The sequence below is a fragment of the Cajanus cajan genome, chromosome 6 (genome assembly GCF_000230855.2).
Source record: "Cajanus cajan strain Asha chromosome 6, NIPB_CcT2T_4, whole genome shotgun sequence".
Classification (NCBI taxonomy): Eukaryota; Viridiplantae; Streptophyta; class Magnoliopsida; order Fabales; family Fabaceae; genus Cajanus; species Cajanus cajan.
The window spans coordinates 61,878,142-61,892,256 of record NC_138522.1 but is presented as its reverse complement, the minus strand read 5'-3'; the positions used below and the strand labels follow the sequence as shown (position 1 = coordinate 61,892,256).

General features: G+C 29.1%; 2 protein-coding genes across 2 annotated transcripts; one reads left to right on the top strand and one right to left on the bottom strand.

Annotated features, from left to right (window-relative positions):
• Nucleotides 1-1,263: 1,263 nt before the first annotated feature.
• On the bottom strand, nucleotides 1,264-3,564 carry LOC109797220 (protein SODIUM POTASSIUM ROOT DEFECTIVE 2). Its single transcript, XM_020357181.3, has 3 exons — nucleotides 2,677-3,564; nucleotides 1,903-1,978; nucleotides 1,264-1,610 (listed from the first exon to the last, which is right to left on the bottom strand). Exons 1-3 carry the CDS (start codon nucleotides 3,289-3,291, stop codon nucleotides 1,459-1,461), a joined length of 843 nt encoding a protein of 280 aa, XP_020212770.1. The 5' UTR covers nucleotides 3,292-3,564; the 3' UTR covers nucleotides 1,264-1,458.
• An 8,707-nt stretch (nucleotides 3,565-12,271) lies between these two features.
• LOC145958806 (putative mitochondrial protein AtMg01250) lies at nucleotides 12,272-13,125 on the top strand. Its single transcript, XM_083076352.1, has 2 exons — nucleotides 12,272-12,837; nucleotides 13,092-13,125. Exons 1-2 carry the CDS (start codon nucleotides 12,272-12,274, stop codon nucleotides 13,123-13,125), a joined length of 600 nt encoding a protein of 199 aa, XP_082932478.1.
• The last annotated feature ends 990 nt before the right edge of the window (nucleotides 13,126-14,115 follow it).

The window sequence follows — 14,115 nt, the reverse complement described above, 5'->3', positions numbered from 1 at the left end:
GGGTGTCTAAATGTTTGTGATTATCATTGCTTTCATGATAATATATGATACAACTACTATTTCCTATAGTAATGATTTAGTGGCGGGTGCAGACATGTTTTGGAATGACGTGAAGTTCCAGCGACATGAATTTCCATTTCATGCTTGAATTGAATGGATTAAAAAATTGAAGGCACAAATAACTAAAGCACTGTGAATTTGGGTAATTCTCTGTTGGGCATGGCCTACAGGTTCTGTATTTACCAACAAGCACTCGACAGAAATCCTTTTTAGAACATTGAAAACTTGGTCAGATGAAACAGCATAACAATCGGTGGTGGATTCAAGACGCATGGGACAATTTTAAAAAAATAAAAATTAATAAATTATCATTATATATAAAAATATACATATAAGTATCAAAAATAATTATTGGTATGTTTAATATATAAATTAGAGAGTTTAAAATATAATATTTTAAATATATGTTTATTAATAATTTATTTAAAATGAGAGAAAACATAAATTCATCTTCATTGTAGCGTAAGTACGTCATTTATAACAATTAAGTACTTGTAGCAGTTTCATGTGCCAAGTTCATTTATGTCACAATTTGTAATTTATAGAGAAAAAAAATAATGGTATAAATGAAAGAGTAAGATACCAATTGACTAGATTTTGAGCACCCAAAAGACAAATTAGACAGTTTTAGTGTTGTTAAATGTTTGTTGATGCCATTTTAATTTGGTCAAATTCAATATTATAGCCATTAAAATTCACAATGTTGCTTTCTTTGTGAAGCTAAAAAAGTGAGATAATTTTTTTTATTAAGATGATAATACGAAATGTTTATTAATTTTATGGATAATTCTTTCACCGGAAAATCTAATAAATTGTTGTTAGTGTGATTATTTTTGTGAATGTTACTTTTTTCATTTATAAAAGTCGAATTCAAGACTTTGATTTAGAAGATATACTTCAATTTCATTTGAATCAACAATTTGTTAATAAACATGTCGATTTCTAAGTTATTTCCTTAATTATTAATTTCTTTCCTATTTAGTTTCTAACATAATAAAATTATATAAATAATTTCTCAAGTATTAAATATTTATCAATTTAATTCTTTAATCGATATATTTCATTAACATTAAGAGACTAATATGATAATTTTTGTTAATACTAAAATCAACTATTTATTGTGATTTCTAATATTGTTTGAGTGATTATTGATATACTTTATTTTATTTTATTTTAAGGACCATCCAATAAAGAGGGTAATAGTTTACGGATAAATTAGGGTTTATTTCTCTAACATCTCTTCAAAGCTAAAGCTACTAGTACTAGCTAACATTTGTATTTACACTAACTAAATTACTACCCAATTCACGAGTTCGAACCTTGAAGTTGTGACATAAAAAAAAGTACAACAATACCAATAGTCTACTTTCTTTTCTAATTAGATTACATTTTTTTTGTTCATGCAATACCAGATCCAATTACTGAAGCAGGTTCTGGCCAAAATTGTGCATTCTTCACCTTTGATATGCTTGCCAATACGCTCAAAGGAGTCACGTCACCAACTACTGTAACCTTCTTTGCCACAAAGTCTATGTTGAAGGACTTAACTCCTGTCCACATAATTAACAACACGTGAAATGGAAAGAATGTTAAATGAAAAACAAGAAAAGTAAAATAGAGTCCATAAAAATATTATCATCTCAACAGAAACTAAGTGCTTTTAATAATAAATTCGATTTTCAATAACAGGTGAATTTGTTAGTTTTTATTACAATTATACCTTCAAGCCTTAAAACTTTATCTAGACTTGTACAAATAAGGGCTAAGCATCTTAATAGTTGCATGTGTGCCCTTGTGTTAAGGTTCGAAATAAACGATTTTAGGAGAGAGTGAGTTGCTTACCTCGCATTCTAGAGAGATGTTTCCTGACCTTCCCTTCACAACCTTTGCAGTGCAGAGAAACCCTCAATACTACAATCTGTAAGAAAATTAATTCAAATCACATCCCATTTGAGTACATAATATGCAAAGATTATTGAAATTGTTCCTTGTTTCATCGTCAATGATACAACTGCTAGTATTACTTAATCATTCCACAAAGACATGCTAGTAATACTCATACCATCAATGAAAAAACTTGCTTATATACATCTAATATATAAGAGTGGTTCAGAGGCTTTGACAAGAAACAAATATACATGATTCTGATTCAAATCGAAGAATCCTAAATAAGTGTTGTAGCACCATTATTTATGATGTATGTGTGTGACATAAGAGCCATAAGGAGAAAAGAAGTACACAAATTGTATAGTTTCGCAGTTTCAACAATTAAACTTGGAATTCCACGTCAACAATTCGCATAATAAAGACTTGTATTAAAAGATTGTGCAAATTATTAAAGTGAAACACCTAACAAAATATATATAAGTTGTGTAAAAGAATCAAACTGTGTGTTTGATTTCGAGTTGGAAACCACAAAATCATGTCCAAAGATAAAGATGGAAAAAATTACTTCTTTAGTGCTTTGTAATGTATGTTTTTCTTTGTTTAAAGAAACTCTGATAAAACAAGCATGTTTTTAGTTATAAATAAACTTTAATTTTAATTGGAAAACACTTGAAACAACACGTGAGAAATTGTATATAAGTTCTGTTTAAAAAAAAAAAAAAAAACAACCTGGTCGGAAGAACCAGTTTTTGGAAGAGAGGAGCTAGAACGTTTAGATGAATGATTGTTTTCATCTTGATGAAGGACTTGAGCTTTGTCCTTATCAACCTTGGCTAAAGCCATCACAGGATCACAACCTGATGCAGCATCAAAGGAAGGCGTGTCACCGAGCAAATATCTTGTTGAACCAGGAGGAGTGATTAAATCAGAAGGTGGCCTAACCCAACTCCTCCGCAGAACACTGTCAATTGGTTTTGAAGAGTAATTGTTGGTTATCTGTTCAGTCAACTTTCCCTTAGCACTTTTCTTCTTCTGATCATGACCCTTTGTTGCATTTTTCTTCTTCTGGCCACTTGGCTTGGGAGTGGAGTTTTTCTTGGCCTTTGGAAGAAGATCATGCAAAGGCTTGGGGTCAATGGGAGGGTGAGAAGAAGAGCTAGGGTCAATGAAATCTCTTGAGGGGGTTCTTCTAGGATCTGTGATGATGGGGTTGTGGCGGTCAATAGCTCTTCCACCAAATTGAGTGGTGTTGGAAGAAGTACAAGAAGAGGAAGAGGGTTGATCCATGCTAAGACATATGGCTGTTGATGCCTGTGATGCACACAAGATGTCTATGCCTTTCATCTCTTGATGATGATGGTGAGAAGAGGTAGTGGTTTAGAGAATCTCAAGTGTAACAGAGGAGGAGGTTGAACCAGGAGGAGAGTTGGTAATTACTGCTTTTAAGCTCCAATTGGGAGAGTGAGGTTGTGGGGTTGAGAAATAGGATGGAAAATAGAAAATTCAAATTTCAATCAGTTTCTTGTTTAATACGTGGAAACAAGAGTAATTTTTAATTGACGTCCCTGAGCAAATTTTTATCCAAGTTTTTTCTGCACCTTTTGGATTTATCCTTTTCAGTGTACTGATATTGTTGCTCCTAGCCTCGTGACTCGTGAGTAGTTGGCACACTAATATACTCATACGCACTCTACATGATAATTATTTTCTTTTTTCTTTTCTTTTTCATAATTTTTTTTAGGGAGATTTCATGTCTTTTAAAAATGTAGATAAACTATTTGAAGCTTGGGGGAAATTCATTTGTTCCTTTTAGAATAAATGGATTAACTGATGCCATTTTGTGCTCCTAATTTTCTTTGATTTGGAGTTCAAATGGATTTGCTTTAATGCAAATGGTTTGGTTCGGACTGATCGGACTTGGAGCTAGTAATATAACTTGAGTTGGTTGTTGTCTTGTTGATCAGAAATATTATGGAAATGATGTGATTCAGTATGACTTGGTCAGTTTTCTGGTTTCACAGTGAATTAGTGACACGATGTTTTTATTTTTGAAGCACCAAGTGTGGCAGTTAGTGACATAATATGCAAACTGGTGCAGCAACCCAAATTGCGTTTTCAATTTCATAAACTTAAATCTTAGGAAAGTGGAAGGAAGCTAGAAAAGCATAAAATCGGTGGCACATGAACACAATAAAGGCCTTGTAGAGGAAAATCAAAAACACAACATTGTAAGATTCTAATGGAACAAATTCTGCCAGTAAGTAAGCCATTTCGAATTTTGCTTTCTTGTTGATGGATGAGACGCAAAGTCACTTTCTCTCTCTCTTTCATCAACACAAAAAATAAAAAAGGAAATTCCCTTGGCAATTCCATGGAATCAGATGCTTCCATGGCTTTCTTCCTCCTCAACTTTTCATTGCCTGCCTCACCCATTTTTGAACGATGGCCAATCTTCTACACCCACTATTCAAAATTCTCTCTTTCTTTTTCCCCTTTATTCCATTTTTTTCATCAATTCCAGTCCCGAAAGCATTTTAGAGATAGGCAAAAGCTTTTGTTTTCTGTTACACGATCCACCAATATGTGAGGTAAGTGGAGTCAATTCGAATTTTGTGTTTGTCAAATTAAACCTCGTACTTATATAAATAAATAAAAACTAGTATCAACAAATATTTAAAAATGTAAGCGCTCATTCATCGAAAAAAGATTAAGAAAAATTTTAACTTAAATATATTTAAACTATATCGAATTAGCTCAATTTTCAGATTACTACTTTTTAAATTTTCTTTTTGTTAAAATTATCTGACAAATTTTTTTTTTCAATTTAGTACCTGATATTAGTTTTCTCTGTTAAATGATGACGTGACAAATGGACTGTCATGTCATCACTCAACAGTGTCTGCAATGTCCTCCAAGGGACTGCCACGTGGACATGGTGATGATGTGGCAAACACTGTTAGGTGATGACGTGACAGTTCGTCTGCCACGTCATCACTTGACAGAGGGAGACCAACGTCAGGTACTAAATTGAAGAGAAAAAAATTAGTCAGATATTTAAAACAAAAAATAATAAATTAATAGGTAGTAATATGAAAACTGACCTAATTAGAGGTAGTAATTTGAAAACCGACCTAATTGGAGGTAGTAATCTGAAAACCGACCTAATTGGAGGTAGTAATCTGAAAACCGACCTAATTGAAGGTAGTTTGAACATATTTAAGCCGCACTTAAAATTTTATTTGAAAGTATCTTAATTCATGGCATAATATAAAACATTTGTTGCTTTTGTTTCTAGTTACAGGTGTTTTATATCTTCTTCGTCTTATTAATCTTCACTTTTCTCCACTTCTTCATTGTCCACTATCTTTGTTGGAATTTTTTGTCCATTTTTTATGACAAACCAAAGTTTGAAGTATATGATGGTCTCAAAATAGGTTATCTTTCAGTGACAATTTTCAGATTACTACCTTCAATTAGGTCAGTTTTCAGATTACTACCTCTAATTAGGTCAGTTTTCAGATTACTACCTATTAATTTATTATTTTTTGTTTTAAATACCTGACTATTTTTTTTCTTCTTCAATTTAGTATCTGACGTTGGTCCCCTCTGTCAAGTGATGACATGGCAGACAGACTACCACGTCACCACTCAACAATGTTTGCCACGTCATCACCATGTCCATGTGGCAGTCCCTTGGATGACATGACAGACATTGTTGGGTGATGACGTGACAGTCTATTTGTCACGTCATCATTTAACAGAGGAAACTAACGTCAGATACTAAATTAAAAAAAAATTGTCAAATAATTTTAAAAAAAAATTTAAATAGTAATCTGAAAAATCAAGCTAATTGGAGGTAGTTTAAACATATTTAACCCAAAAAAATTTACTAACTAGAATTTAGGAAAATCAACCCTTTAAGGAATGTGTTGATTTAGAATAAGATTTTTTTTTTCTTTTAACAAAAAAAAAAATAGATTAAGACATGACACAATGTAAAGCAAAAATTAATTATCATTTTTTATTTTTTATTTTAGTGAAATTACAAATTATCTGTGTCATTTCTGGTATAGGCATGCATGAAAAAACATAAAATACAAAAAAAAAAAAGTCAAATCCGATCACAGTTCTTAATCAATATATAAGTTTTATTCTTAGAAAGGTCTTACATTGTTTTTTGGTCAGCTATCCCAAAATGCTCGTCGAGCTCAAAGATTGCAAAATAGTAACAGGCCACATAGTCGTAAGCCCAAATTGTGTAGGCCTCTATTTCATTTGTTTGCTTTTAGAAAGATTGAATTTTATAATATCATTAAATGTATGATAAAAGAACTATTTCTCAAAATATTTACTTTTAAATTAATTCTTTTAAAAGGAACATTGAACTACATATTAAATCAAAATATATATATATATATATATATATATATATCATAAAATTAAATACGAAACATGAGCCAAACAAAAACAAGATCATCCTAAGCAGAGTGATTTTCTTCATGCTCAAAATAAAAATCAACTTAAGCTCCCATGTAGTAATTATAACTTTAATCTAGAAAACGAATTAAGGGATTCGTGTGACTGAAATTAATATCTATTAAATAAACTAATTTTAATGTATTATATGTGTGAAATTTATATTATTACCAAATAATACACTGTCACGATATATAATACATATAATTTCATTTAATAATAAAACAATATTATAATTTTTATTCGTTAACAATGCATTAATATTAAATTCATGATAAAAACTAATGTATAAGAATATTTCCTTAATTAGCTCGTTGGTCGGAGGCATCAAATATTTTTTTAATTAGTTCTAAGAAATGGCAATATATTTATCAAAATAATCTAATTTTCAAATCTATTTACTAAAAATAATTCAATTCGTATTTGATTATCACTGAATGAGTGCAACCATTTATTGGACCAGTGATAATCATTTTATTATAAATAGGATTAATTTTCTATCGAATAAATTGGGAGATATTTGTGATTGGACAATAAATAAATTACTAGTTTTAACTTTTGATGTATGTGGTATTGCACTGTTGTGTCATCTCAACTAGAGCGTTCTATGTTAACTTTTTTTATTTATAATAATTATGTTATTAGTGTGAGGTATTTATTAATTTTGATAATAATGAATTTTTGTAAATAAATTTAACTAATTAGTTTTAATAAAAAATAAAAAAAAATTCTCTCATCCTTAGAATTGATATATTACTTAAAAGATCTAAACTCAGTTTCACTTTAACCAACTATTCTTTGAAGATTTAAACTTGATACCATGTTTTTAGGGGGATTACAATAAATAATATGAAATGAATTGTTTAAAAAACACATATCATTATTTATATATATATATATATATATATATATATATATATATATATATATATATATAAAAGACAATTCTTAAAAATCTAAAAACCTAATAAATGATCAATAAAAATGAGAATTATACGTGGCGATCCTATAGTAAATTCCCTCCCTACTAACAAGTACTAACATTGGCCATAATTTTTGTCCTACACTAACTCTATCATCTATATTAAATGATTAAATGAACGAACGCAAAGTTGAAAAAGAGACGTACTATATTTACCATTATTTAACTCTAGCGTTGATTTACATGCATTAAACCACCCTAATTTAGTTTATCATAATCTAGTTTTAATTTAAAGAGTTTTAGGCGAACAAGTATGGCTTAAATCTCTAATGGATAATTTTTAAAGTAATATACACTTCTTTACGCACACATCTATATATATATATATTAAAGAAAAAAAATGGTCTTATTTCAAAGTTAAGTTTAGATATCAATTATATACATATATATATGAAAAATATTAATATCTTACAAATGTTCATTAAAAATATTAACTTTAATTAATTATGCAAAATTATACATAACTTACAAATATTTATTTTACTCCTAAAAATAAAATATTTCTTTATCCTTTATTTTAAAAATAATTTATGTGTCAATTAGATTTTTTTTAATATTTTTTACTTAAAAGAAAAAAAGTTGAATAAAAATTTAAACTAATATTTATTAGTCATTAAACTTTGATAACATTAAAAATACTCATTGATAACTAATTTTTGGTAAAAAAAACAATTTTTATTTTATTCATAAAAGTTTACCTTTATGATTTATATAATATTAAAAATAAAAATATTATTCAATTAATATCATGAATTATTACAAATGAAATTTTTTGTTTCTTATTTATTTATAAATACAAATGTCATAAAAGAAAACAACTTCACATTATAATTAACAGGGAGAATAACTATTATTTTCATTATACATATTAATTTACGAATAAAAAAAGAAAAAACGATACACGAACGTACGTGGGCGTGGCCATTAATTTTAAGAGAAATTTTACGGTACCCATATTATTTGGGAGAGTACCAGTACAGTTATAATTATTATTTTATTTTATATTTTATATTTTTTTTTATAATTTATTTAAATAATATTTATGATATTTTATTCTTTAAAATTTTAAATTATTTAGTCATTTTATTTTTATTTTATATATTCTAATTTTATTTGTAATAATATTATTATATATTTAAATAGTTTAATTTTAATAATTTTTTAAGTATATTTTTTTGTCTTTTCACTTAAAATTTTTAAATTTCTATATTTTAATTTTAATAATTTTTTAAATATATTTTTGTCTTTTGTCTTAAATATATTGTAATTTTAATAATTTTTTATTTTTATTATTTATTAAAAAAATTATGTTTTATAACATTATTAAAATCTTATAATTTTAATTTCTATAATTTATCTTACTTTTCATTTTATAAATATAATTTGGATTATTTATTTTATAATTAAGTTAGTTTTTTTTTAATTTTTATAAGTTTACAAAAAAGAATGTATTGAAAGCCTCAATCTTTGAGGATACCGTAACAACTCTCTAATTTTAATTTACACTTCTTTAATTTTTATGTCAAAAGAAAGGGGAAAGTTAAATTATCAAAAAGGTAAAAGACATTTGAATTCATTGTTACCCTCTCATTGAAAGAGGAAAAAAAAATTAAAGCTTTTAAAAAAAATTAAATAACACGTTTTAAACTATAAGTGTGTGTTTGATTTTCAGTTTGAAAGAGATAAAAATACGTTTATTTGAAAGCTTCATTTCACATACTCTTCTGTTTAATTGTTTAGGAATGAGTGATACCAATAAAATAAACACACACTAAATATTAACAGTATCATTATACAAACAATCTTTCACTATCTAATCATCTTTTCTTTTAGCTAAACAATTTTATCTCATAACCTTTTTATTTTATTTATGACTATTAATTTCTATCATTTTAAGACCAAAATTTCACATTATCTCATATATCTTCGTTTATTTTTATTTATTTATTTATTAAAAAAATTCTTTTTTTAAAAATAACAACCAAATAAAATTCATCATTCATATATATGAGAAATACGTCATGTCAACTGTGCACCACACTCCAACAATAATATTATGTATGTCAGTTAAATATACAATCTATTAGATTAAGAATACTTGATAAACTTCAAATTTAAATCTCAAGAGTTGAAAATTTGTCCAAATATTTTTGTGCAATTTTTAAATTGTGAATGCATTTGATATATCTAGCAAACCTCAACATCAATTTACCCATCATGTTGTCATTGTCAGTGTAGCTGCATGCAAATTAGTCTCATTTAGCGCATGAAATCATCTTTGACAAAAATATCCATTTTGTTATTTCTTTTTCCAACTTTCACTCCTAGACCTTTCCTATTCATTTCCCCTTTCACATCTTATCCCTCTATATATGGTTTATTTTTCATTATTGAACCAGGCAGTTAAAATTAATATCAGTATTTGTAATGTGTAAGTTTGAAAATCACATTCCTTGCTCTGGTCTAACAAACAAATTTTTTTTTTTCAAATATGGAAATGAGCAAAATCTAAACATAAAAACATAGCCAGAGCAATGTTAGTAGTTATTCTTTAACATCTATTTTTTTTAATATACATTTTAATGGTCGGATGAATTTCATGAGAATTTCACTAAAAAAAACATCAAACATGTTTTTTTAACTTGCATGAAATTCATTCAATAATAAAATGGATTTCAAAAACTGGTTCACTAAAATTTATAAACATAACAAAGAAGATAAGAGAATAATCATGTAAAACATGTTGGCAGTAAAAGTATATGGATAAACATACAAAATTAAGACTTAATCACCGGAGGCAAGTATTTACTAAAATGATTTACAAGGTATGTGTTTTGAGTTTTTTTTTTTTTTTTTAATAATCCTGGCTTGTACAAAAGATAGTCTTTTGTAAAAAAAAATATCGTGAGGGGAAAAAAAGGTCCTAACCCATGTGAAATTATTTTTAATTATTAAAATAGATGATTGAGACAGAATTATTTTGTGTATATTAAAACTGTCCATTTATTTTAACAATATATACAATAGTTAAAACTTAAAAATTAATAACCCAACTTAGATGTGAGCTTTTTTATTCCACACCTAAAAATTCACCTTAACTTGAGTTGAACCCAAATCAAGATTTAGAAACACTACAGAGAAGCCCAACAGAACAACCCCAAATGAAAATTGTAAATTGGGATAGTTAACAAATGAATAGCATAAATTGCCCTATCCCAATAAGGCTAGCCTAAACCATGGGGCCACCTTTGAACGTAGGGGTTGTTGAGAAGTTTTACGCACGGAACACTTCTTCCATAGGTATTAAATAAGAATGAAAATTAATCAGATTTTAAATATATAAGTTAGATTTATTTTATAAAATTAAAGTTTAAATTTAATTTATTATTTATTATAAACTTTTCTTTAAATTTGATCTGACATTTTTAAAAGTTTGTTATGATCTATTAGTCTATTTTACATCAATAATGTTAAATAGATTAATATATTTAATTTTAAATAAATCAACAAATTTATTTTTATATATATTTGTGAGTCTTTTTGTTTTTAATTTATATGATAAAAAAAATACTTTATTGTGTTATTATTAAAATTTAGAATTTAAAATAAAAAAAAATAAGGTAAGAGAAATAATTGATGAACATTCATATACATTAACATATACTTACGCATAAGTGTTATAAAAAAGATAATCTTAAAAAAAAATTAAATATTTCCTATATTTCACCTGAAATATTTTAAATAATCACATATGAAGATGAAGAAAAAGAATAGTTGGAAATGCAGACTTCCTACTTTCTATTTCTTAATTTTGCATGAATAAGAAATCTAAAACGCTCGAGAGCAGTAAAAATGTCAAAATATTAATAATTTAATTTTTTGTGTTACAAATTTATTTATTTAATTATATTGTTAATAATGTAATATGTATACTATTTTTTTTAATTATATCATATGGATAAATAGACCAACTTATTAGGCCTAATAAATTGTTATAAGTCTAAGTGTAACTTCTTTAAATAAGTAAATAAACTTTTTTAAAAGTAAATCGCACATTTTTATTGAATAGGTCACATCAAGGCCACCAAGCTAGGTCATAGGTTCACATTTAAGGTTTAACTTATTCTCATTCTTAGTGTTTGAATAAATTATACAAGTGAGTTTAACACTACATTATAACCCAAAACCTTAAAGCATTAGATTAGTGGTCCTTTTTTCACTTATATATTACTTAATTCTATTGATCAATACTCGCCTAAATCAATTGCTTGATTGAACAATGGACAATCGACTCTAATATTGTTGAAAAGTTTTATACATTGTGGAGCACTTCATCTATGGATATTGAGTAAACTATATAAGTGAGTTTAACATCACATCATAATTCAAAATCTTAAGATATTATGTTAGTAAGTCATTCTTACTCATATATTACTTAATATATCCAATTTTAATTGATATGAGACTTCTTTCCCAATTCAATTCCAACATAGGTAAATGTGAAATGAATTTATCATTATTTATGTTTAACCCAAAAATTTGTTAGAATTATTTGGTTACCAATATTGATTGATAAATTAGAAGCATAACTTTGTCAATTGAATATATTATTGTATTATATCAAACTTAATATAAATCATAAAATATAAGTATAAAAGTTACATTGAGATATATTTTACAACATAAATTTTAAAATAAATAAAAATTATTATAAATATAGTACAAATATTATAAATTTTGGATGGGGTTCTAATAGCAAACGAGGTAGTGGAAGAGGCTCGGCGGTTGAGAAGAGCCTTGGTGTGTTTTAAGGTGGACTTCGAGAAGGCCTATGACTCGGTAAATTGGGAGTATCTTTGGGATGTAATGGGGAAGATGGGTTTTGGACCTAGATGGGTGAGTTGGATGCGAGAATGTGTGTGTTCGACAAAATTGTCTGTTATGATCAATGGTAGCCCAACTGAGGAATTCAATGTAGGAAGAGGATTAAGACAAGGGGACCCACTTTCTCCTTTTTTATTCTTGATTGCTGCAGAAGGGCTTAATCAAATGGTCCAGTTGGCGGTCTCTTTGGATTTGTGGAAGGGTTTTATAGTAGGCAAGGACAAGATTCAGATTTCCCATCTTCAATTTGCAGACGATACGTTGTTGTTGACTCAAGGGGATTGGAGGTCTTTAGAAACTATTAAGGCAATATTACAAAATTTTGAATTGGTATCAGGCCTTAAGTTGAATTTCAGCAAGAGTAATTTGATAGGTATGAATATGCCGGATCAGTGGTTAGAGCAAGGGGCGAACTTGTTGAATTGTAGAAGAGGAGCTTTTCCTTTTAAATATCTAGGGCTTCCCGTTGGAGATCATCCTGCAAGAGGAGCTATGTGGCAGGTGATAGTGGAGGTGGTTCAAAGAAGGTTGGCTTTGTGGGAGAACAAGTACATTTTACTAGCTGGCAGAGTGATACTTCTAAAATCGGTTTTGTCAGCCTTGCCTACCTATTTCTTATCCTTTTACAAAGCGTCGAAGGGTATTCTCTCCAAAATAGAGTCGATCTTTAAAAGTTTCCTTTGGGGGGGAAAGAAAGACCATAGGAAAATTCACTGGTTGTCTTGGGAAAGAGTGTGTAGAAGTAAGGAGGAAGGGGGTCTTGGTCTGTGTGTTTTACGTAAATTTAATTTGGCCTTGCTAGGCAAGTGGAAATGGAGGATGCTAACGGAACCTGATAGTCAATGGGTGAGAGTGCTCATTCAAAATATGCAAAGGAAGACGGTTCATGGGTAGTGGAAGGTCGGACTTGCTCCAAATGGTGGGTGGATATGCAGTCAGTTGTGGATGCGGTTCACAGATGCTCTGGATGGTGGAATCAACATGTCCGCCATGTCCTGGGAAACGGTAAGCAGACTTGGTTTTGGAATGACAGGTGGATTGGTGAAACTCGTTTTTGTGATGAGTTTAGTCGCCTTTATGGAATCTCGTTAAACAAAAATGACTCGGTAGAAGAAATGTATGGGGATGGTTCAAAGTGGCGGTGGAGTTGGAGGCGCCCACTTTTTGCATGGGAAGAGGAAAAGTTGGTTGAGTTGGCTAATAGGTTGGCCTCGGTAGTTTTGACAGAGGCTCACCCAGATGAATGGCGTTGGTTAGCCGAAAGGTCAGGGAAATATTCGGTGGCCTGCTTATAAGATTTTAGCAAAGTCAAACCTTGTTCAAGTTGACACTTTTTATGATACGATATGGGCCAAAGGTATCCCTCCTAAGGTTCAAGTTTTAGTGTGGCAGTTGGAAGCGGACAGGTTACCTACCCGGGATAACCTCCTTTTGAGATGGGTTACTTTAGAAGGACAAAATGGTTGTGTTTTTTGCGAAGAAGGCTTGGAGTCCAGCAAGCATTTGTTCCTCTTGTGTCTAAAGGCTTATGCTGTTTGGGTCAGATTATACGCTTGGTGGGGAGTGTCAGGGGTGCTTATCAACGAAGTTAGGAGTTTTTGTCATCAATATATGGGATTGGTGAGTGGCAGTAAGGGTATTAAGCAAGTTTGGTCCTTTGTTTGGTTTGCAGGTATATGGCAGTTATAGAAGGCTCGAAATGAGAACATTTTTAAAGACAAACTCTTTAAGGTGGAAGAGATCGTGTTCATGGCACAGTTGAGATCGTGGGAGTGGTGTACGACTGCTAGAATGGTGTCTTCTTCTTTTCCAGAATGATTGATGAA

Bases quoted from the DNA above. Each gene is read 5' to 3' on its own strand.
- LOC109797220 (XM_020357181.3), bottom strand. From the start codon at position 3,291: ATGAAAGGCATAGACATCTTGTGTGCATCACAGGCATCAACAGCCATA. The intron at 1,979-2,676 runs GTTGTTTTTTTT...ATTTTCTTACAG, and splicing joins AAACTGGTTCTTCCGACCAG to ATTGTAGTATTGAGGGTTTC. The intron at 1,611-1,902 runs GTAAGCAACTCA...TTATGTGGACAG, and splicing joins ACATCTCTCTAGAATGCGAG to GAGTTAAGTCCTTCAACATA.
- LOC145958806 (XM_083076352.1), top strand. From the start codon at position 12,272: ATGGGGAAGATGGGTTTTGGACCTAGATGGGTGAGTTGGATGCGAGAA. The intron at 12,838-13,091 runs GTACATTTTACT...TGGCCTTGCTAG, and splicing joins TTGGCTTTGTGGGAGAACAA to GCAAGTGGAAATGGAGGATG.